This window comes from Prenolepis imparis, unplaced genomic scaffold (genome assembly GCF_030444845.1).
Source record: "Prenolepis imparis isolate NDT839.2.m4 unplaced genomic scaffold, iyPreImpa1.0 SCAF_15, whole genome shotgun sequence".
NCBI classification, from domain to species: domain Eukaryota; kingdom Metazoa; phylum Arthropoda; class Insecta; order Hymenoptera; family Formicidae; genus Prenolepis; species Prenolepis imparis.
This window is the reverse complement of record NW_028141173.1, coordinates 4,773,168-4,795,124: the sequence shown is the minus strand read 5'-3', so window position 1 is coordinate 4,795,124 and position 21,957 is coordinate 4,773,168. Positions and strand designations below refer to the sequence as shown.

At 34.4% G+C, this 21,957-nt stretch overlaps 1 protein-coding gene across 1 annotated transcript in view; it reads left to right on the top strand.

Annotated features, from left to right (window-relative positions):
• Positions 1–55: 55 nt before the first annotated feature.
• The window catches only part of LOC145946286 (uncharacterized), a 38,050-nt gene continuing 16,148 nt past the window's right edge, over positions 56–21,957 (top strand). Inside the window, exons 1-8 of the mRNA XM_083055824.1 lie at positions 56–314; positions 639–934; positions 1,618–2,651; positions 3,262–3,470; positions 3,993–4,480; positions 4,826–5,123; positions 5,662–5,834; positions 6,734–6,858. Coding sequence (XP_082911950.1) covers positions 842–934; positions 1,618–2,651; positions 3,262–3,470; positions 3,993–4,480; positions 4,826–5,123; positions 5,662–5,834; positions 6,734–6,775 — 2,337 coding nt within the window. The 5' untranslated portion in view covers positions 56–314; positions 639–841 and the 3' untranslated portion in view covers positions 6,776–6,858. The remainder of the gene's footprint in view (positions 315–638; positions 935–1,617; positions 2,652–3,261; positions 3,471–3,992; positions 4,481–4,825; positions 5,124–5,661; positions 5,835–6,733; positions 6,859–21,957) is intronic.

The window sequence follows — 21,957 nt, the reverse complement described above, 5'->3', positions numbered from 1 at the left end:
GCGCTGATTGGCGGACGCGCGCCGACCAATCAGCGCCGACCACGCTTTGCCGACGTTGCGCCACACTGTGGCAGCAGTTTGCGTCATGCCGCGTCGCACATAACCTCGACGTGTCTTATCGCGCCCGCTTATCTGTCGTCGATACGGTAGCTTTCGGGGAGAAGAGTCTGATTTACATGAGATGCAACGGGAGCAGCTGATTGGCTGGCTGCGTCGCTATCTGGATGCGCCAGTTTCAAAGCGACTTCATGAGAAGTATCCTGTTATAACTTTCGTACATCTCGAATTGCGTGTACAGAAAATTGAAATCGAAGGTAATATTCGTTGTTTTTATCTTAACTTTTTAAATTGGGATTTATTAAGAGCTATCATTATTTCTATGCATTTATCAACATCGAGGTATAATTGTGTACTTTTGTAATATATCTCTGACTAAAGGATAACCTTGAGATAGGGTAGGAGGAGTTCGAGTATTTTCTAAGCTCTTATCAATAAATATATTTTACGTGAAACTTTAATTAGTGACGATTGTTATCGAGATGTCATTAAGAGTCATGTCAAAAACACGTTGATAGCATTCTAATCTATAATACATTCATATCAGTTACAATACGTATATTGTTATGTATGTTGTACAGGCTGCTTCCTTGGCAACGAAAAGGTAAACTCGCTAGAGAACGAGCTGAACGATCTGCCGTGACTCACTTGAAAACAAAACCTCATCTTTTTTCTCGCTCTAATTCGTGAATAATTGAAATTTACAAGTGATACAAAAGTCAGCGAAGAATTCGGCGGCTAAATTTAGCGAATGAATACTCGAAGCTAAAAAAGGAGAGGAAAAATGCTCTCTTCGAAAGCGAATGCCGCGCTGGCACGTTTGAAAGAAATTGAGGAAAAATACAAGATGAAACGTGACGAATGGAATCGTCAAAAAGTAAGTATACATTATTAAAAATAAAGAAGAAAGTAAAAGAATTAAAAAACATTCCGAAAAAGGAATCTACGGGACAAGAATTTCATGAAGTTTTAAAAAATATATGATGAAATATTTTTGATATATATATTTTTTCTATTTTTGTTCATTTTTATTAATTTTTTATTATTTTCTATTATTTATTTCGTATGTAATAATAATAAAGGCTTCATGTATAAAGGAACATAATAATTGCATATTCAAATATTTAATTATGACAATTTTTAGAGATTAGGATTATATATGAGTTTTAGGTTATAACCTCACAAGCAGTATTTCTGAAAACGAAGAAAAGACAGAAAATTAAAAAGAATTATGAAAAAAGAGCTTGTGAAATTGGAATTCCATGATGAAGTTTTATAAATATATTATAGAAAAGATATAAAGAAATACTTTTATGATATATATATTTTCCATTTTCACTCATTTATTTTCTTCGTATGTAAAATAGAGGAAAATTTATTATTTTAATAAATTATTTAATTTAATTTTTATTTTAATAATATATTTGAATATTAAACGAAATTAAGACAATTTTTAGAGATTGGAATTAAGTTTTAGGTTATAAATAAAACTCAGTGTTTCTGAAAATCAGAATGAGATATGATATGTACTAATATATATTTTGCATTTCTTGTGGTTAGGACACGGACTCGATAAGCAGCGTCTCGATAATTCCTTCGGAAAATCTCTCGGCGGAATCGAAGAAATCGTCGAGGAAGCTCAAGCTCGACATAAAGATACCGGATATGCGATTCAAAAGACGCGAGGAGGAAACGAAACTTTTATCGGAGAGTAAGAAATCAACGCTGGACAAGATGAGTCCGGAACTTCTCATCGAAGACGTCGACGAAGCCGACCAAGCCGACCTTGATGTCACGATTCCGTCGAAAGATAAATCGCCGCGTTTCGCAGGAAAGCAAGAAAGTCTCATCTCAGATGTAACGAGTATTCAAGAGAACAGCTCGATCGAAAGCGTGCTCGATGACTCGATGATTTCGTCGAAATCACTCTCGCGCTCTAAAACATCACGTGGAAACTCTTCCACGGCCAGCGATAAATCTTCCAGACGCGAAGAAAAGACAAGAACGACCGCGAAGTTCGAGAAAGGGAGAGAATCCGATAAATCATCGGAAATTTCAAGGGGAAAAGCATCATCTGGCAATTCGTCGATCGCGAAGCAATCGAGATTGCTTGAAAAATCCAATGAAAAGACTTTGAAAGTGCGTTCTGGCCCGAGATCGAGAGAGCGTTCGATCGAAGAAAAAGCGGTCGTTAAAATACCGAAAGCGGCTATTGATCGGAATTCGAATCGCTCGAGGTCTTTGCGCGATGATAGCGTTATCGAGGAATCGATCGGCACAGTGGACAACGGCAGTGAAATTATTTCGGAACTTTCTCGCGTCAAGACAAGTATTACGGCTAAAACCAACGATTCTATCAAAAATTCGGTAGCCGAAAACGCTTCTGAGACAGTTCCGAGTCAGCTGGCAATTGAAAGCGGATACGCGAACGACACCTTCGAGGACGTTTCGAGTTCGACCATGCGATCACAATCGCAGCGCGAAAGCATGATCGATGAGAAGAAAAAAATAGATTCACCAGGATCTAGTGTAAAGAAAATCGGCACAGCATTACTCGAACAATATAAACATCATCAAAATAACAAGAACAACAGGTAATTTAATTAATAGATACATTATTAGGGATATTATTTTTATTTTTATATTTAGTTTTATTACCATTTTTGACAGTATCACATTTTTCCATAAATATATTTTTATCTTAAATAAATAATCATGCATGAAATCTTTTACGTCAATAATAATAGTTATATTAATAATATAAAATAAGAAAAGATAGTTGATCTCTTGCTAATTTCAAAATTTAATTATTTTTTATGAAATTAAAATAAAAAGAATTTAACTTTGAATTTTTTAATCCAGTGTAATTCATGATTATTAATTAATTATTAGAAATTATGAATTAATAATTACATTTTAAATTTGAAGAACAAACATAATAAATATTACTACCTTATTTATCTTAATACCTTAATTATCATTGATGTTATATTGCTTCTCAAAATACATTGTAATATGTAGAGCAGTGTTAACAGTAATGTTTATGACAGGAAAGGTCACAGCTCGTGATATATGTTGCGATCCTTATCAGTGATTTATAATCATAAGCACGAATGTGAAGTGACAAAGTTTCAATACTCTCGAGAAACCATTAAATTTTTATCGGAGTGGAAAGGTTCTGTGCAATATTTTATTCTATTGCAGGGACGTTATTGAACCTATGGCTTCAAAACCAAATGCAACTGAAGTGAATTTAGATCCGTCCAATTATGCCAATGACCTTGAGAGCAAGGAGACTTCAGATAACGTGAACGTACGCTTGATAAAATCGCCAAACTTCCCCAGCTCGAAGAAACGCTATCGACAACATATTATTCATCAACCAGAGTCATTCAGAACAAACGTTTCAAATGGTAAAATAAATAATATGTTCTAAATAAATTGATTTCAGCGTCAATATTAGAGTCAATTCAATTTTACAGAATGCTACTATCAGGAAATCTATTTTGAGATATGTATATTCTTGGGCAAATTGATTTAAACAGAAATAGTAAATATATTTAACAATTTAACTTTTTAATTAATATTTATCTAATTAATTTATCTATTTAATTAATATTTATCTTAATAACATTTACATATTCTTATAATATTTAACAATCTATATAATATTTAAAATTAAAATTTATCTTTTTATCAATATATGCATAATTATTAATTACTTTATCTTTTATCTTATTAATAGAATATTTTTGAAATACTCATAAAGTTCATTTCAATTAAATTTTTAAATAATACACCAATTTGTAATTGTGCCAAACTAGTGACAATTATTTCTCATTAGAAGGCAGCTTTAAAAATTTTTTTTCGACAAAATTCTATCGTCATGTTTTACAAAGATGAGTTTAATGCGATTGATTCGACGAATTTTTCAGCCACAATCTTCCATGAAACCATATCTGACTCGAAGTCGTTGACCGGAGTCGGTGATGTGATGAAGACAGACGAGAAGAAAAACTCACCGGAGATCAGGATGACTTCTGTTCGGCAAGAAAGCGGGCAGGAAGATCGCGGGAAAGCATTGAACAAAATAAGAGAACGCGCAATGATAAATATCACTGGACCGCCTGCGGCAAATGAGGAAGACATAATCAAATCTAATTCATCGGAGGAAATTAAAACAGAAAAAGAAAACATTTTCGAAGAGAGCTCGGGTCAACGCATTTCCCAGGACGCCGAAGAAGTGTTGAGAAAGTTGCACAAAGATGCATTTGATGCGCTGGTCAAGAGATACGCGAGCTCGAGAAACGCGGAAAAAGCGTTGGAAAAATCTTCCGAAAGCAAAACAGAATCTGAGATCAAGGATATAATGAAAACAAGACAAGAAAACGAAAATCGTCGCTCTTCAGAGGAAAATAAAATGGTAAGTATTAGTGTTGTGTATTTTTTTCTTCTGCATAATTATTAGATTAATGGCAAATTTTTTTTAAATTTAAATTTCTCGGAAGTATTTTTCTATTATCTTAATTTTTGTACAAGATTATGCATTTTACAGTTGTAGATGTGTCTAACTTAATCTAGAAATAATAATACACAAAAAAATATTTTCGCGCGCGTTACTTTTAATAATACAATAAAGAGATGATTAGTTAACGCATTTTTTCGATGTGAAAAAATTATTACGCAATAATTATGTGATATATTTTGGCAAAAAAAATGACTATTTTATTACTACTATCTCTAATATTATTTTCTCTTATGTTTTCAGTATGATTGTAATGATCGTAAATCTAGCAGTCAAAAGAAGAAGAAAAGCAAAGTTACAAATTCAAAGTCAGCGCAAGCTCGTAATACCGGAAGTCGTAAGGAAGACAAGACTTTAAGGTTTGATGAGAAACAAATGCGCGGACTTCGGAAACGCATTGTCGAACTGCGACTGCAGCAGGAACGGGAAGACCTCCAAAAATATCTACAGGAACTAAAGAATTCAAGACTAGAATCAGATTCTACTCAAAGTTATTTCAGTCCCCTGGAATTTCCGAGGATCGCGGAATTTAAGCTGCCTGGTAAGTACATATAGATAAAAAGAAAAACTTATATAAATTAATTTTCCTAAACAATTTTATTTCATTGAATATTTATACATTAAAACGGCTCTTATAGGCTATTCTATTTCACATTTTCTCTCGATAAGTAGATCGAATTGTTATATTTTATTATATTGTCGATTTACTTATTCTTCATTTCGTTTTTAATTTTAATTAAAAATCTTTTGCATTGTCTTCTCTCTTTCGCTTTTTCGCGATGTTTATATACATATTTTGTTGAATGCGAAGTGCAGTTAGCTATGCTACGGTGAACGCATTGACAATTGCAATTCTAGCATTGAATAGAAAGAATCTGCATTGTATCGAAACAATGAGAACATAGACCACTAGGATCTAGCAACGTACAGCCACATGAAGAACATATTAAATGTACTTCGCATTTAGATAGATGCGTTATACAAATGTATTTAAATATATTATCAAATATTCTCTGTACATAAATATATCCTTGATTTAGTTATGCATGTTTCGATAAAAATTGATATTCCCTTCCTAGACGCAATCGACTTGGAATCAAAGCTGGACGATCAGCATGTCGTGCTTCGGGAGAGAGTTTCGGCGATCAGGCGATGCTTGAAGGATCAATATATCTTGTATCGTGACTACTGTACTATGGCGCAAGCGATCAATGCCCACTACGTTCCCACGACGTTGCAGGATGCCAAAAAGGTTAATGCCTTTCGATATTATGCATTATATATCAAATTAGAATTTTAGTAAGCAATTATATTCATTGCATAACACAATAAGATCTTCTACAATAAAGTGCAATGGCAAAATGTCAATGTTTTCGTTAATCATATAATACTATAGAAAATTGAGTCTTATTATATATTAAATTATTACATATTAGGAGATATTAAATTATTGTATAATTAAGGATTTCTTGCGCATTTTTTTTATGAGCTTAAATTGAAATTTTGCTATTATACTTCTTTCTATAAGTATAGGCGACTTTTTTTATACACAGAATGATGGTAACGGATGACACGATAAGAAACACGTTATCGAGTTTTATTAAAAATAGTATTATGTCACACACAGACACATCGTAGGATTTTATTAAAACGGTCTCGGCTAAACCTTGAATGGTCATTATATTTGTCTTACGCCTACATCGTAGTAAATATCGATGTTAAAGTAAAAAGTAACGCCTATATATTAACGTAATAAAAGTATTACACATTCTTTGACGTAATAATATATTTAAAATAGCGAATATGATGACGTATACAATGAAGCTACGTCATAATGTTCGCTCAGAGTTTTTCATGCATCGATTTTGCATAATGCGGTCAAAGGAAAAAGGGTTGGAGAATTTCTTTTATGAACCTAGGAAGTATCCAGGTTATAATGCGTACACGTGTGTGCACGTGCTTATCTGCAAATAGGTAGGCGAGAAAGCATGTTACGACAAGGACAATGGGGACGCAATAAGAAACCGAATAAGGAAACGAATGATTAACAATTGCGAATGGATAACTGCAAACTCGTTTTGCCGAGGAAATCTTCGCTCGGATAAGTTTTACGAAAGTCTTTTAAACCTTTTAAATTCTTTTTGCTTGCAGACAATACGCGAGTTGCGGAAAATGACAATTAAAAACAGATGACGTCGGCGCGCCTATGTGAGAGCAGATACATCACACGTGACTCTTCGTTGAAGTTATCTAGCATCTATGGATACTTCGAAATCGTGAGTACCTAAAATGAAAATCTTATTTATTTATTAAATTATCAAAATCTTCATGTACGAAATATCGAGTTTTATTATTGAACAACTGCATTCGCTTCTGCGTTAAGATTGTCTGAAATTTAATGTCAAACGTTGTGATTATTTAAACTAGACTTTTAGTTTGAGACATTAATATATTAAAAATTAAAGTTTAATTTAACACAAAGAATAAAATTCGTAAAGTGACTACTGATTATTGAAAGATGCTCTTTCGTGAGCTTATCTATATATGATTTTATTTTCTATAATTTACTTTTTTGTAATCGAGAATTTAAACACTGAGAATTAAGTATAAAAATTTAATATCCTGAAAAATCGGGATTCCAGATAAGCACGTGCATGAAGTATTAAATTTGCGCTTATAATTATATCGTATAACGCGAAAAAAAATCATATAACGCGCAAAATAATTGCTGCTAATAATTTTCCGATATTGAGGGTGATTGTTAGTTTTTCCGCGTTATACATATTAATCGGAAAATAAATGTTTATTTATAAAATTTATACTCTCTACAATTTTCTAACGTGATTTTACTCGAGAATGGAAATCTAATTTTTTTAATTAGTCTTTTGGCGCGATAGGATCCGTATCAGTAGATAGTGGTTTTCTTAATGAAATCGAAACTGAGATTTCTCCTTTATGCAATTACTAAGCTAACTGTGCAATATATTCGCGCTTCCGGTGTGTGAATATTGCGAAACTTTGTGAAAATCATTCGCACATTGCCTATATTTTTGTGAACTGCAGAATGAAATAAAGTTGCAGTTCAAACAAATAAAACAAGAGATATTGAAAAAGCTTTCACTTCAATTTTTAATCGATTTAATTAAGATACGCGCAATTTTAGCTCGATTTTAATAGGCGAAATTTGTTTGAGAATTTCGTGAAAAATTTCTTAATTCTTTTGGCACTTAGTCTTTGTTTTTATATGCGCGCAAAAAATTTAAAACACAAAAATGATCAAAATTTGTCTTTCCTGAATAAATACTAATATCAATTTTTCTCTCTCTTTTTCAAAATAACATTTTAATTTGTGGTAACAAACATTTTTATTAGAAACTTTTAATATCAATTATAAATGATATTTAAATCAAGTTTCATTATTATCGTAAAGCGCGCGATAAATTTATATCTCTGACATGAAAAGAAAATAACTTTTTCAATTTTTTACGTCCTAACGCGCGTTTCCTATATAAGTGTATTTACGTATATTATATACTTATATATTATTTTCATATTTTATTATATATTTGTTATATATGTATTATCCTCTCATATATTATCTCTCTTTTCTTAAATATTATTGTGCCCCACCAAATAATTTGAGAAAACGCGAAAAATTAAATTAATAATTTAAACGCAAACACACGAGAGACGAGATCATACTCCCGCCGTCGTGTTGTCCCCCTATTGGGGCAAACTTCACGCCGCGCGCGTGTCGCCCGCGCGTGGGAGTTGCTTTCATTGACGCGGCGGCGCGCGCACACGCGGCGTTTCAGTCTCGGGACAACTTCGCGACGCATCGGCACGTAATCCGCGATCCGCGATACTCACTCTCCGTCCGTACCTGAACGAGCTCGCGTCACTACCGGTCTTAGTCTCGGAGCCGAATCCTCGCGCGTTTATCAATCTCACGACCCGGGTGGTTTCTCCGCGGAGGCAGAGAGCACAGCGAGAGATTAGAACCCCAGCCCGCTCTTCTTCCGGTAAGTCGATCGATTTTTATGTACGTCGTTTCGGCGAAATGGTGGGTGGGTGAAATCGCGCGCGGAGGGCGAATCGAATCGACAAGTGCACCGGGGTATTCGTTATATATAGACTGTATCTTGTCTCTAAAAAGCGAAATGATTCTTCCTCCGCTCGCGAATTCGATATATATGTGTAATAATACCGTATCTTTCCGCGACTTTTTGGAAAATTTTGCAGCATTGAATGTGCTGGCTCGAGTTCCGCTTGAAATTGTCCGCGGAGTAAAGTACTCGATTTTGAGCGCCATATTTATTTCGCGGGTTTTATAGAATTTCGGTATGAAATATATGTTTGAGTTAGTCTCTGTTCATTTTAAAAGTTGGCTGAACAATAAGGTATTACTAGACGAAGAATAAGCTATATCCATTTGCATCGTTAACGCAGAATAATTCGCCGAAATGGTCGAATTGCTTTTTAAACCGTTGACGATTGAAAAGCTATTCAGGTATTCATATTCAACGTTTTTCTTTGTTAACTATTACACTTTTCGAAGAATGTCGTTGCATGTTTTAACCACTCTATACGTATAATGATTGCGAGTAAAAGTAATTAGGCGATATGGAGATTTAGATGACTCGAAATATTTAAAAAAGAATTTCTCATTTAAAATTCGATTCGCACGTACACGCCTTTTCAATTGCATTCATTTTGCAATCATAAATATACATTTATTATACATATATATATCAAGTAGTCGCGCTGGGAGGAAGTGAGAGATCTCGTAACTTTCTTTATATACATATATCTTGTAAGGCTTTTTACTAAAATTATACCGATTGTGGTATAAATAAAGAGAGTTCCGTGAATATACAGATCTCGTGGAAATTCGCGACTATTGAATGTTAAAGAGCGACGTCCAATTAGCGTTTGCTAGCCGATGAAATGTTCTATATCGATCGAAGTCAATGAGTGTAATTGCGATTATTAGGGAGAGGGAGGAGGAGGGAAAGGGTAGTTCATTATAATCAACGAGAGTTGCAAATGGCGTGGGCGGTGATGCAGGGTGAATAGCCCGCAATATGTGTGAAAATATTGCTTTGAAAAACAGGGAAGATAATTTGAATTTCTGCTGAAATTATTCTCGCACAAGCGACGTAATATAATTTTATATCTTTAGAATATTGATGATTTGTTTAAGAGTGCCCCTACGATTCTTTGATTAAATTTTATAATTAAATTAAACATTTTCTAATTTTAAATTCATAGCGTAAAAGCTCTTATGAAACTTATGAAAGCGATATAATTTTGTTAAATCAACGTTTTTTTCATAATTTAAATTAGAAATTTATATTTGAAATTTTTCAAATTAAACAAGTATGCTATCTTTATTGTAAAATTTTATTCAATATTGTCAAAATTTAAATCGGTGCACATTAAATGGATAAAAATATAATATATAAATAATTTTATAAGACCGTAAAGAGATTACTTTTATGAATATCGAAATTGTAATGATTTCGATTTTTTATTTAATATAATTGGGGCGATTTTTGTGTGGGCATAATTTTACTCAATTGTCAAAATTAAGATTGTCGATAAGTATATAGAATATTAAGTGGATAAAAATATATAAATTATATTATAAGAGATTATTTTCATGTTTGTGAACATGGATATCGAAATTGTAATGATTTCAAACCCTGATTTAGTAATTCGCGCAATTTTTGTGGCATATTTATTATAAAATTTTGTGGGCATATTTATTATAAAATTTTACTCAATTATCAAAATTGAGATTGTCCATGCATTAAATGGATAAAAATATATAAATTATATTGTAAAAGATTATTTCTGTGTATGTGACTGTGAATATTGAAATTGTAATGATTTCGATCCTTGATGAACAATTCGCGCAATTTTTGGGTGGGCATAAATTTATTATAAAATACTCAATGTCAAAATTGAGTCACATCCTAGTTGTTGTATTTTGGTTATTAAATTTTCAAAATTTCGTCTCTTTGATGCAATCTGTGTGTAGGTTCTACTGCTAAAAAATTAAAAACGAAATTGTATAATAAGGAGAATAGATCTCAACGAGATAAAATATTTTTTTATTTACCTGGATATTAATATCTCCCGTCCTGTTGGCTCTATCAACATCATTCAGGGGTAAATAAAAAAATTATATAAATATTAATATTATCTGATTTTTACATATTTTTTATTTTATTCAATTATCAAAAATGAGATTGTCTTTGCATTAAATAGATAAAAATATATAAATTATATTGTAAGAGATTATTTTCGTGTTTGTGAACGTGGATATCGAAATTGTAATGATTTCAATCCCTGATTTAACAATTCGCGCGATTTTTGGGTGGGCATATTTATTATAAAATTTTACTCAATTATCAAAATTGAGATCGTCGATGCATTGAATGAATAAAAATATATAAATAATATTGTAAGATCGTAATAAGATTATTTTCGTGTTTGTGAACGTGGATATCGAAATTGTAATGATTTCAATCCCTGATTTAACAATTCGCGCGATTTTTGGGTGGGCATATTTATTATAAAATTTTACTCAATTATCAAAATTGAGATCGTCGATGCATTGAATGAATAAAAATATATAAATAATATTGTAAGATCGTAATAAGATTATTTTCGCGCTTGTGAACGTGAATATGGAAATTGTAATGATTTCAGCATCCCTGATTTAGCAATTCGCGCGTGGGCATAAATTTTAGGCGAAAGCGTAGATGTGGATTTATAAAGTCGCAGCAACTCTCATTTAGAGCCGCGAGATTGTCTCCATTGTCAGGACTTGACACACGGGGATATCTATCCTTGGGTGAGCGAATCGAGGTCGCGGAATATACGCGTTATCGATTCACGCGATTTGTCAGCCACGTTCCGTCGAGGCCGGCGTGATCGTAGAGAGGTTTAAGATCATGGTGCATAGAGTCGTTTTCTAATATCCGTTTCTACGGAGGCGACCCTAATGCGAGGCGCCTTTCTCCGCGAGGTTTGAATCGAACGACGGATATGTGATTGCGAATCCAAGCTCCAAGCTCGACGTATATACATATTATTCTGTGTGTATCGTATCGACAAATATAGTATAAATTTTAATTTTTTAATTTTTAAATTAAACAATAATGCTATTTTTATTGTAAAATTTTATTCAATTGTCAAAATTTAAATCGGTATATTAAATAGATAAAAATATATAAATAATTTTGTAAGACTGTGAAGAGATTATTTTTGTGAACGTGAATATCGAAATTGTAATTATTTCGATTCTTCATTTAATAATTTGCACGATTTTTGTGTGGGCATAAAATTGTAAATTGTTTTCGAATATTTCCAATATTAAAACCAAATACTTCGAGTAAAAAAAAAATTCAAACGATTAATTGAACGATTAATTAATATTGGCTTTATTTTTATTTTTAAAATACGATTGCTCTTTCTCTCTTTTTCTCTGGTGCTTTTACAATCTTTAAAATTCGTGATCCATCAGTTCTTCCCTCTTTTAAAAAGCTTCGTTTTCTTTGGGACTTGAAGAGACTACAAGGTGGTACAAAGCTCCTAGCCGTTAAGTTTACTCACGCGTGACCTGTGACCTGAAAGAGTATACATGCTCGACCGATCTCGATGGGTCCCTATTGTTGTCCCGCTGTGCGTTGATTTGATACGAGAGGGTCGAAAATGGTTCCGCCTTGAATGGTTCGGCCTTTCGCTGAAAGATCAACGTTAATCAGCGCTAATCAACGCCAACTCAATTTGTGCCCAACGCAATTAGGTGGCAATAATTTAGCGCTAATTGGGGATAATATATTTGTCAACGTTGATTAAATGACAATATATATATCCAGATTAAGTGTACATTTACTAGTTAAAATATAATAATCGGGAATTAATTTCATATTCTAGTTTTTATATGGTTGCTCTTTATAATTCTATAGTTTTATATTAATTACGCATTAAACAGATTTTTATTTAACATTTTAATTATGATTGCAATCAACTGAAACAAGGAAGGTGTTTAAAAACAACGAGTACACTCTATACCCGATATGCTATTTGCACGGAAACTTGCTTCGGATATGGGATTATTTTTATTTTCTTAAAGTTTTTTTCTCTCCATTTCCCTCTCTCTCTTTATTTCTGAAGCACGTGGCATATAAAATAAGCGATTTGCGACGTAGAGTGAAACGATGCGTCGCTTTCATCGATCCTCGTGAAGCTGGCATGAATTCGTTGACCCCGTAATAATGAATAACCTTTCGAGAGAAAGGTTGGGTCAAAGGTAAAATTCAGCTGCGTACAATATTATTAGCCGCGTCCTCGCGATATCGTTAATTATCGAGAGACGTGTCGCCTCTTTGTCCGGCAAAGATCGATCGTTCGCCAACTCTTGACCTTCAATAAACCTCACCTCGGAGGTAACCCCTATACAAGGGGTTGTCGCGATAGAAACGACATTTTTATCGCGCATCCTCGACCCTTCGTCGCGACACTCGATCGATGCGTGCAACGTATTTATAAACGCGTTTTCTCAATGAATATTGAGAAAATACGCCGTTCGATGATTTATAATGCAAATACCATCCATGTGCCTTCATTCTCTTTAGAACCTCTATTTTTATGGACATAACTTTTATTCGGTAACATTGGTTCACCTGGTTCAGAAGAAAATGGCATCGCATAACTTTTTAAAAATAAAACTTGCGTCGTGAAATATTTTATAAATATATATATTGATTATATGTATACACACATAATATCCAGGTATTACATAATAATTTCCATTACATATAGTGATGTATTATCAAATTATGAACGCTCGTCTTAATTTTAAACGCTTTTTAAATTTATCTGCAGATTAATTTTCAAGTAAAGTTCTTTCATAAAAGAATAAAGAAAATTAAAGAAGGGAAATTTAGCGAATACTACTTAAATCGGTAATTAATAAACAAGTGATACGTCATTGCAAATTTGCGTAATCTTCTCGGAATGAAATTGCATCTCGTTTACGTGACTTCTCTCTTTCTCTCTTCCTCGCGACTTACGATATATCGCGCCTCTCATTTCGTTTCATTATAAAAAATCCTGTTTGCGCGGAGAGGAATCCTGGTCTCGTCCTCGCGTTTTCTTTGCAAGAGCAGAGCCTCTGGTAGAAGCGCTTGTCTCGAAGAACCATTGTCTTCCTACGCTTCCTACGCGCGTGTTTGTCCTTTCGTCTTCTTTCCACTCTCCTTTTTTTCACGTACATTGTACCGAATCGAGACCGCGGAAACAAAGAACGTCGTATTCTCGACCGTGAAAGAGGAAAAAGGCATCGCCGATGGAAAGAGAAGCGGAATTTTGAAATCTAGGCTAGAATTTTCGGTATTTATTTTATATAGGATATTATATTTTAATATATATGTATATAAAATATATAGAAAACCACTGGCGAAATTTCTCTTGATAAATCGAGTTACAAACATTCCTATCCGCGAATAGATGTACTTTTATTTCAACTTCCTCTTGTTCACGTATCAATTAATTATAGTTGAATATCTTATATAATTGTTTAGTTTGAATTAGTTTATATTTATTGTTAATATTATCAAAATGATTTAAATAACGAAATTATAAACTGTTTAATGCTGGATGTACTTTTATATTCGTAATTATTTTTATGTCACAATTTTTATTTAATACATTCTGTTTAATTGCATCTGATTTTTTAACGAATTTTGTTAAACTAATTTGCCGACAATAATACGAACTAGTTCTTTCCGGATATTATTGCGACTATATAGCAATATCGTTTACTATGCAACCGCAGATGTGGCTTCTCTTTTGGCGAGCAAAGCCAGCCGGAAATTGGCACGATCGGGACAGTGAGTCATCGTATTTTGTATAGGGTGCGTTTATAGGGGTGCGAGTAACCCCGACGAAATTAATCAGCCCCCAGAGATCGTGACTATCCCTAATAACAGTGTAAATGATCTCTTGTCATTCGAAACTCGATCAATACTTTCGATCGCGATGAGTCAAGAGTTCTTTTCACGATCTCGTTTTTAATTCGGAGAACAGCTGATAGATGCATAACTACACATAATTATACGGATGTTATTAATTACGTGGCGTTTTTCGCTTTTCACATTTAATTTTTAAAAATTCAAGTTTCCTACTTAAGCCTAAATAATTGATAGAGATGGAATTAAATATTTCTGTGACGTACTGATTAAAATTCGGCATGCCATTATTAATGCAACTCGGATTAAACGTCGCGATTGAAATGGTTTAGTCTCGGCACGTCAAAACGCGAACGAACGGGATGAAACATTTATTTGAAGAAGGCGAAATCGTTTTGTTTTTCCGGCGGACTCGGACCCTTTCTACTTTAGTTAAGAGTTTGCCTAAAAATACGACGGCGGCTCGCCGAGACGAACGAAATTCCCTTCATTCCTCGTTTCCTCCGTTCGCCATTCAGTCTGCTCGGATCATTGAGAGTTCCCCAAATTTTCTCCATACGACATATTCAAATAATTCTGAAAATGTCGAGTGTAAAATTAATTAATATTGGAACTAGAACGATTAAAAGTAGAAGAATGTCGGTATCGATCGGTTCGTACATATTTCGTAAATCGTTTTGTCTTTCTCGCTTGGTTTAATTCTCTTTAAATGTTAAATCGCTTTAAATCTGATTTTCTCGCGCCGCGCAAAACGATGTTCGAGTTCGCGAGGGCGACATTTATCGAGACCTCGGTGTAGAGTCGCTGGAGCGAAACGTGAAGGAGAAAAGAGCAGGGCGAGAGACCGAAAGAGAGAAGCGGGGACGAGGATAAAGAACGAGGAAAAGGAGGAAGGAGCGACACGGGGCCATATACCGAGAGTGACTAAACAGGGATCACGATGGTCGATGACGCCGAGACCGGCAACTCGTGGGAGCGTTTATTCCTTCGTTCTCCAAGCCGCTTCTTCGCCCCTTCCTTCGTTGAACGAGAGATGCAACGCGAAGCGCATCGGAAGTCGCGCGCTTTCTCCCGATTATAGATTCCCCGATGAATTTCGAGCCGATCCTTCCTCGCTGGAAATTTTACGGAAGCAGTAAAATTGCAATAATAAAGGCAGTTAATTAGTTGGAAATTTAGAATCACAAAGTTAATTAATTTGGGAGGTGGATAATTAATTAAGATTTTTTTTTATCTTTGATGACTTGGATCTTGGCATCAGAAAGATGGATGATGCATTTTATTTTCAAGATACAAGATTTAAAATTTTAATTTTTGTTATAATACATGCTCAATCTATGAGTATTATTTTAGTTGTTTTATTCGAGAAAATAAATTATAGGGATGATCTGGTTAGGAGGTCTTAGAAATTTCAAAAATATATTTTTTGAATTTATGTGTATTCTCTAATAAAATATTCTTATTTGATATTTAATTATCATGATACATTTAATGTGTGTTTAAGAGTTAGCTCGAATGAAATTTTCGAAAAAGAAATCGAAACGTTTCATCTCGCCTCTCATTTACCTTTCTTAATGGAATCGGTGGTTTTCATGATGAACGAAAGTAATGGGTCGCGCGAATGAGAACCTTGAAATTAAGACCGCATTTCGCGGCACGTGACCACAATTCCATTTATCGAAAAGACGTAAATTGTTACATGTAATAACATTTGAGAGATGAAAGGAAGTGAAGGTACCAAGTGTGAAAGGCAGAACGAAATTTCCGGAGGAAACGAGTATTTCCTCGATAATTTCATTTTGTAAATCAGCTTTTCTCTAATTACGCACTATTGCGTTGCATCGCGATTTTTATTTGCGCAGCTCTTGCCTTATCTTGATCGAAGTTCGCACATTATTTATCATTTTACGTTTCAGTTCGCGGCGATTCAAACCATATATTCGTTATTTCAAACAACAAAGTCTAATTAAAGGGAATTCCGGTTTAAATTACTTAATATTTAATAAACTCTAGATTTTTCTATTTAATATAATATGTTGAACTTGTCAGTTTTTATTTAATCAATTAAATATTTTAATTGAAAAATACGACTCTAACGCAAGAGAAACGTAAAGGAAAATTTATTTTTATTTTATATTCATTTATCTGTCTGAGAATCTTGACAAATCTTTCTGAATATCTTCTCTTATTCCATAAACGATGAATTCTCACATTAATTCGTATGAAAATTTATACATAAAATATATGCAACTCAATGTATCCCGTTTGAGGTTTCGGTCTCGCGGTCGTGCATTTACCGTCAGTTTTATGCGGGATTCGATATCGTATAGGCAGTAGTTAAGGGTAAAGAGGGGAGGATGGTGCTGGTCCCGCGTGGACCAAGGTAATCCGGTGCGAAAGCGAGAGGCCACACGCACCAGGTGAGGAAGGACAAGGAGAGATAGATATAGAGAGAGAGAGAGAAAGACGCGGAGGAACCGGTGTCTCGGTGCAAGGAACCGGAGGATCACGGACGGATGATTGAGGCTCCACGTCACGAACGAAGTGGATCATTGTCTCTCCGCGTACAAATGTCATCCGACGATATCGGTCGAAGATCGGGATGAAATGAGTGTCCAGGCGATGAATAATAATAATAATTAATGGCAATTGATAGAAAGATTCGCGACGTGATTTGATGAAGAATAGGGGAAAGAAAAAAAATAACGAAGCGGCTAACGAACTACCGCTTGTGTTTCGATAAATACTCGTTAATTTATACCTATACAGAGTGTGTCTCTAAAAATTCGATGAGTCATCTTTCATTTATGGATGAATCATGAAGAATTTTTTTATTAATCTACTCGATCTCACTTTAATACCAAGTTAGCTTGATTGAATCTCAAAGAGATATAAGAGAGTTTTTGAAAAACTTTAAAAAAAATATTCTCTTTGATTAATAAAGAACTTTCACAGAATTATTAATATATTATCAATATTGATTTATATTGTTGGTGCATTTTCTTAACGATATGCATTCGCAATTTTCGATTTGCACGCGTTTTCGCGGTCTTCTTTTCATCGGCGATTTCTCGAAAAGCCTTCGGGCGCGAGTCCGTGACGAGCGGCCGGTCATTGAAAATGGGTGTATACATACCTGTGGGAATGTATTCACGGATCCTCTCTTCGGTTGTTCAGCCAGTGGAACAGGGAGAAACTACCGGACACGACGCGCATCTTGGGTAACCCGGCGTATTATGTCGTAATACTCGCTCCGCGTTCGAATGTAACCGAATGTGTACGAGGTGTATCGAGAGAACGATATATTCTAGCATTTAGATTCTCTCGTGTGATCCCGATGTGATCGTCGTGGACGTGCAAAGTACCGCGAAATCGCGAGCTGGAGGCAAACAAACTGTTCTCCCCTGTTAAAATTAAAATAAAATTGAACTGTCAAAGTTCAGAAGCCGCTAAATTCGACAACGTGTAAGTTGTAACAGATATACCACGAATTTTTATAAGAATATGCGAAAATATATGTAAATTAACCGATGTAATTCGTTAGCGAAGGTTTCGTGATCTCTAAATTACTTGCGAAATAAACGAGTAAATTATTTTGCATTTTGTTAAAGAAAAATGCTACAAGCTTCGAAAGAGTGTCTGCGAAATTAGTCAAAACTAAAAATGATAAATTTTTATTCGGTTTCTTATTTTTTGAATAAAGTTCACTATGTAAATTAAGCAAATAAGATACACGCATAACAGTTATTTTAAGATATTACTGCAAGATATATAGATTCATACTTATTTTCTATGCTGATGCATTTATCATTCGCTCAATCTCGGACAAAGATATATAATAAAAAAAGTTAATAGCAAGATAGGGCACAGGCGATCATTGATAATAAAAGAATATTATTAATTGAGAAAATAAACTCATTTTCATCTTATTTTTCAATATTTTTCAGAAAAAAATATACGCATTTTATACACTAATTATGTATCACATATTATTAAATACAGATTATTTATATGATTGCCGCGGGTATTTTGCAACTCGAAAAGTTTGCGGAAAATGCCCTCGACCGTGTTCCATCGCAATACAGTAAACCAGTAATATAGAATCGATTGCTATTTCCCGTTCGTACCAGCGCGGCAATGCTTTTAACGATTTCGTGTGTGTAATGCCGGCACGTTTACAAGTTTTATAGCTACTATATCTCTCGCACAACCCGTTATAAGATCTGGGAGAGAGGGAGAGAGAGGAGAAAGAGATAAAAACACGTTGAATGATAAAGTTATGAAATTTTATTCGTAAACAGTTGGACCGAGATTATCTCCGTTATTATGTTCTTTTGATTGCATTACGCAAAACCTGCGCCGCACTAACGAGCGCATTACGCACAATTATTTGATCGAGATTACGTTAAATGTGTCGGTGTATTGGTACATTCGAATCGTGTACAGAGATAAAACGTTCAAGGAATTATTAATCCTCGCAGATATTATTCCGTTTTCAAATTAAAGGAACAAAAGATAAAAAAATTTTCAAAATTCGATTCAGATTTATAATTTTTAATTCTCAAAAAATCTTGATATTTACAAATATGATGAATTAATTATAAAAATTAGTAGAGTCACAAAAATTATCAAAGTTGTATAATTTATCTAATCTTTTGATAAAATTTCAATTTTATATATATAATAATTCAATTTTATATAATTTAATATATATAATATAATTTATATAATATAATTATTAATATAATTTTAATATTTACTTTTTTTAAAAGTACAATATTCGCGGTCTTCTTGAATAGCTTGAAAATATTTCAAATAGCCGATAGCTCGCTCGCTATTTCGCGGCCGGCGTTTTCGCAGCGTCCGATGTGTATAGAGGCGCGTATCAGTGTCAGTAGTCGCGAACGACTCGATTTTATAGCTTCTCGTCGTCGTTGTCGATGTCCGGGGTGCTCCTGCCGCAGCAAACAGGATGACACGGGGACAGACCAACGGGAATCTCGGCGCGAGTAAAAGACCGACGAACCGCCCGTTCGCTGCAATGTTTGCTCGCTGCAGGTTGCATAACGGTCCGCGCAGCATCCAGTATGCAGTATTCGAGATGCCGGGAGAAAAAGGGACGCGCGCGGAAAGCGGAACCGACACTCGCATGCACCAGGGTGTCCCACCGGACCGTCAACCGTTATTAATGCTATTGAATCTCGGATGAATTCGCGCGAAAAATATCGAAAAATTCCCGGTTCGAGAGACGAATCTCGTGTTTCGAGTTCAAGTACATTACGGAAAATTAAAACTAAATTGTTTATCGAAAAATAGCACACAGAGAGAATTTTCTCTTAGAATTTACCCTGAAAATTATGGTAATCGTGGGACAATATGGTATGGAAAGAATTTTATGACAATTTCTCTGATTAATATTTATCACAATGAAAAATAATATCTATTACAATAAAATATAAAATATGTTTGATTAATTTTACTAAAAGTATAGTAAAATTTATCAAACATATTTTTAAAATTCTTTCCATATATACCATATTATCCCACGATTACCATGATTTTCAGGGTAAATTCTAAGAGAAAATTCTCTCTGTGCATGAAGAATAAAATTCTGGAAAATTTGGTTCGCGAAAAGTTCTTCACTCTCATATTTTTGACATTTTCTCGGATCTCGTTTTGAAGAGTCTAATTAATAGTTAATAATCTAATTAAGAGTCCATTAATAATTGATCTGATAGAGACGGGACGATCATTTTATAAGGGAACTTGAATTATTTTATGCGGATATATCGCGCGCGAAAATTCTTCATATTTCTATTCTGTATAATTCTTTATAATTCTATTCCCTCCGCGGGATTATTATTATTATAATTGATTCTTTCCGCGAGAGAGTGGAAAAATAATTAATCATAGAATGCGTGAGCGTTTCATCCATTGCGCGAGGTGAAAGTCGGCGTGAAGTCTCTTAGTAGAAAATGTGTCTATACATTATTAATATTCGACTTGACCCAATAAAATCGCAGTGAATAATCATGCGCGTCGCTTCTTTCGCGCGATAATCGACCGGCCATCATTGTACATTCCGTTTTACAATTTTTGTATACGCTGTCGAGCAAGGTAAGAAAATTTACGAAGCTACACGGTTTGTCATCCCGGACTCGCTTACCTTGATGAGCACAAAATCGTGTTTGCGCGCGCATTAATTTAGCAGAGATGATACATAATCATTATCGAATATGAATGATCGGATTATGTATCAATCAAAATACACGTTTTTATTACTTTTGAGTGAATTATCATTTAATATTACACAGTAATATTAAAAAATCTCTTTCTTGATATTATATATAAAATAAAGTAAGTTCACTTCTTTAGTGATTTATTTTTCAATATTACTGTGTGATATGAAAAATTTATATGATATATAAAATAAATGAATTAATATTACTATGTGAATTAAAAAATATAAATCTCTTAACATTATCTAAAATAAACAAGTATTTATAAAATTAAAAACACATCACGCCTCTCGTGTTTACTCAAGCGGTTAATTCTCGCACGGATCTCGTATGATGTTATAGAATTTTCTTACATAGTCAGACAGCCACGCTATCGTGCTCGCTAATATCGGTCATTTGCTTAAGTCAAGGCGAAATTGCACCCCACGTGAGGTAGCCTGATGAATTCATTACAATTCACCGGCTCAGCCGACCAGAACTTTGGCGACAGTGTGTTCAGAACTGTGGGAAAAACGTTCGTTACCTCGTAAGCGTGACCGAACGCGAAGATTGGGGCAGGAGATATATGTATATATTTTTTTTCAAAAGAATCAGCAAAATGACAGCTTTTGCCTGTCCAATTCAGGTCTTACAATCATATACATATGACATTAATTTTCCAATTAATCGAAAAGGTTAATCAAGATCATTGATAACGCGATGCTCCGATCATATGTTCGGTATAAAAACGAAATAGAGGATAAGAGAGCAAGTGTTTGCAGGGGCTCGAGATCTTTTCGCGAGCGATCGAAACTGGAATATGAGAGATATCGATGATGGTTGGGATGAATTCCACCTGAAGCAAGAGAGCTTGTTTGACTCGTGGTCGATGGTCGAACCGCACAAAGACACACAGCGACTTCTCTCTACCTCTCTTTCTCTGCCTTTCCCGATCTTCCCCAGGACGAGTGTGTTACACTCTTTGAACCTTCTTTAAGATCCCGCGTCTGCTCTCTAAGGTGGGCTCTCCAAGGTCCGATTCGTTCGACCGCAAACGACTTCCTTCACGAAAGTAAGCGTCGCTCTGCTGCCTCCTTTTCTTCTTCTTCTTCTTCTTCTTCTTCTTCTTCACGACGTAGCAACGTTGTAGCGACGCGAGGTGTTTGTCTCTACT